The sequence below is a fragment of the Octodon degus genome, unplaced genomic scaffold, assembly GCF_000260255.1.
Source record: "Octodon degus isolate 3935 unplaced genomic scaffold, OctDeg1.0 scaffold00026, whole genome shotgun sequence".
In the NCBI taxonomy this organism is placed as follows: Eukaryota; Metazoa; Chordata; class Mammalia; order Rodentia; family Octodontidae; genus Octodon; species Octodon degus.
Window position 1 is genome coordinate 11069655 of NW_004524602.1, and position 3401 is coordinate 11073055.

General features: G+C 44.7%; 1 protein-coding gene across 1 annotated transcript in view; it reads left to right on the top strand.

Annotated features, from left to right (window-relative positions):
- Mtfmt (mitochondrial methionyl-tRNA formyltransferase) overlaps window positions 1–3401 on the top strand; it is a 23215-nt gene that overhangs the window by 10914 nt on the left and 8900 nt on the right. The window contains exons 4-5 of the mRNA XM_004628936.2: window positions 42–144; window positions 1093–1168. Coding sequence (XP_004628993.1) covers window positions 42–144; window positions 1093–1168 — 179 coding nt within the window. The remainder of the gene's footprint in view (window positions 1–41; window positions 145–1092; window positions 1169–3401) is intronic.

Sequence of the window (3401 nt, forward strand, 5' to 3'; positions counted from 1 at the left end):
ATAATAATCATGTTATCAGTCTGCTTTTTCTGTTTTTCTAGGTTTGATGTAGGCCCAATTCTCAAGCAGGAAGCCATCTCTGTGCCACCCAACAGCACTGCCAAGGACTTGGAAGCAGTGTTGTCAAGACTGGGTGCTGGCATGGTACGGTGCTCCCATCTTCCGCTGCTTTTTGTGCATTTCATAGTTTTCCTCAGTGGTTCTGGTGAAAAGGATATGTGTATGACCTGGAATCTTTAAACTTACAAAACAAAATGTGGATTTTATCCTTGGCTTCCTCAGCATGAGCCTGGTATTTGTGATCACATGGAGGTCATCTGAGAGCCTGCAGAGTGAAGTGGGCCATCACCTGCTGTCCTTTCATGGCATAGTGCAGCCTGGGTAGCCCCTCCCTCGTCCCCTCTTCTCGCTGTCATGCGCACCTGGCCCCCCATCACACTGAGCTCATGGTCCCTTCCGGGTGGCTCTTAGCTCATGTGCTTCTTCAGTGCCAGGTGCCAGCCACTTGCCTCTGGAAGCTCTCAAGACCAACAGGAGGGTCTGGCAAATGCTCAAGGAATGGATTCGGAGTTTTACTTTGAGCTAGTTCATTTTGTACAGTGGAAAGTTCCCTTCCCGGGACAGGGACGGTACTTCCTGTTCAGGGCCCTCTTTTGGAAGCCACCTCATCATAGTGGCTGCCTTCCCTTCAGCCTGGGCTGGTGTGCCCGGACCGTTGCATCTCGTCTTCCCAACAAACATTTGAGGAAGTTGTTGCTGTTGATTGTCCTATAGATCAAGACTCCGAGGGCCACAGACAAGTGTAATAATTTCCACACGGAGACAGCTCCTAGGTAATTGGACTGGGAGCCAACCCAGAGCCTCGTGAGTGTGGGGCCTCAGCGTCTTCCCTGGGGTGACAGTGTGGACAGCTGAGAGCAGGCTGTCCTGGTGCTGACGGCTCACGTGGCCCAGCAACGCCCAGCACCGTCTAGAAGCAAATGCGTGATGTGTGCAGAAGGGGGTGCGGGCTCGGGTCACTTTGCAACTGGCCATGCGTCTCTGCTTTGTTCTGCTCATCGAATACATCATGTGCGCTCTCTCTTTTTGTAGCTTATTTCAGTTTTGAAAAATCTGCCTGAAAGTCTGAGCAATGGGAGGCAGCAGCCAGCCGAGGGGGTGACGTACGGTGAGTGGCCGTGTGCGGAGGTCCCGTTCGTGAAGGCGCCTGAGCAGCTGGGCCGCCTGCCTGGGCTTCTGCCCTGGTTTTGAGCTGTCACGCTCTCCTTTCCGTGGCGGGTCTCAAGAGCAGTTGTGAAGGTTCCTCCCTCGCAGCAGGTAGCCTCAGGAAGGACTCAACTTTTTTTTTCAGTGTTTTATTTTACAAAGTATTAAACACAGAGATAAAGTGAAAGGCTAGTGTAACAGACTTTAGTTTACCTGAGTTTGCAGTTATTACTATTTGATCCTATTTTTTTGTTGTTGTTATTTGGCTTTTTGAGACAGCATCTCTCTGTATTTCAGGCTGGCCTTGAACCATGTAACCCAGGTTGGCCTTGAACTCACGACGAGCTCCTGCCTCAGCCTCCTGAGTGCTGAGAGTCCGGGAATGTGTCATCATGCCCAGCTGTGATCTTATTTTCTGTGTGTATGTTTAGTATATATAGTTTAGGATTGTGTGGTCTTTTGCAAATTTGAATGAGAACTTTTGTTTCTGAGTCCTTCAGGACACTTTTGCTAAGAAAAGAAACCATTCCCTGGTAGTCTCTAATAACCCTGTCCATAGAGACATTTTCCTCATTGTGTACAAATATGTTTGATAGCTGGCTTTCATTTTTTATATTTTAAGGTAAGATCCAGGGAGTGCATTTCTGAAGACTGCTTGAATCTGTTGTTTTCTCCAATTACAAATCTAATTAACTGGCTCCCAATAGATGTAATTTTCTTTGAAAAAAAAAAATTTTTTCTTTTAATTTAGGACAGAATATCCAGAGTCCCACTGCGCAGATCAGACTTGTAGTGATCCTCCTGTTTATAGCCTCCCAAGTGCTGGGATTACAAGCGCACGCCACCACGCCCAGTCTCAGTCACCATCGCAGCTCACCCCTGGGGCAGGGGTGGCAAAGCAGTCCTGGGAATCAAACTCCCAAGGCCCTCTGTCTGCCTCAGCAGGCACTTTAATCCACTGAGCTATTTGGCTGGCCCTTGAAAAACATTTTAAAGTAAAAAAAGTAGTGACACACGGGGCCGGGGAGCTGGCTCAGTGGAATAAGCACTTACCCTGCAAGCGCAATGGCCTGAGTTCAATCCCCAGTTCCACAAAAAAAAGAAAAAAGAAAAGAAAGTAGTGACACTGTAGCTTAGCAGTAGATTAGTTTAGTAGTCGATTACTTGCCTAGCATGCTTAAGGTCCTTGATTTCTAGCACTGCCAATTTATTTAAAAAATTAGTGTTAGTATCTGGTCATTAACGGTTACTATCTCATGTTGTCTCTTTAAAATTATTATCTTTCCTCCTCTACCATGTCATTGATATTTTGAAGAGACCAAGCTGGTTGGCTAATTTGTTTCATTGTAGTTTGATTTGTTTCCTGTCTCTAATTTCCTATAAATTACAAATTTTAAAGGTTTAATCAGGGTCAGGTTTTTGGAAAGAATATTCCATAGATGCTCCTGTGTTTTAGTACCATTTGTTTGGTTTGGGGATTACTTTTTATTTTTCTTTGCAACTTAATTTTTTTTTTCCCAGAATCAGGGATTGAACTCAGGCCCTTGTGCTTGCCAGGCAAGCACTTATTCTACTGAGCCATCTCCCCAGCCCCTTAATTTTATTTTTGAATGTGTAAAATATACACCTGATTCGAACAGTAAAACCATTTAAAAGGATAAACTCAAAAGAAGTTTTGCTTTTGCCCCCAGTCTTAAGAATGTCACTTTAGGAGGCCAGGGAGATAACTCAGTAGAATAAGCACTTGCCTGGCAAGCGCAAGGGCCTGAGTTCAATCCCCAGTTCCACCAAAAAAAAAAAAAAAGAATGTCACTTTAGTAAACTGCATCAGGTGACAAAGGACAAGTGAAGCTCAGTGTGACCACTTGGTGGAGCTGGTGACCACCAGGTGTTTCCAGAGGAAAGGAATCTCCTTTGTCCAGAGCAGGCTGTCAGTCTGGGAAAGCTGCGGCAGGATGCAAATATCCTTGTTTATTTGCCATGCAAGTGTTATAGTTCCATATTGCTCCTGGGAGTAAAATTAAGGAGAAGATTGAGGATTTCTTTATAATTTTTTTTTAACATTAAAATGCATCCTACCAAGGGTATACAATCATATTAGCATAGTGAAAATCTGTGGGCCAGAATTATTTTTTCTATGCAATTGTTATACCTTTGGAGGTCTTGTTTATTTATTTTGATTGACTTTTTTTTTT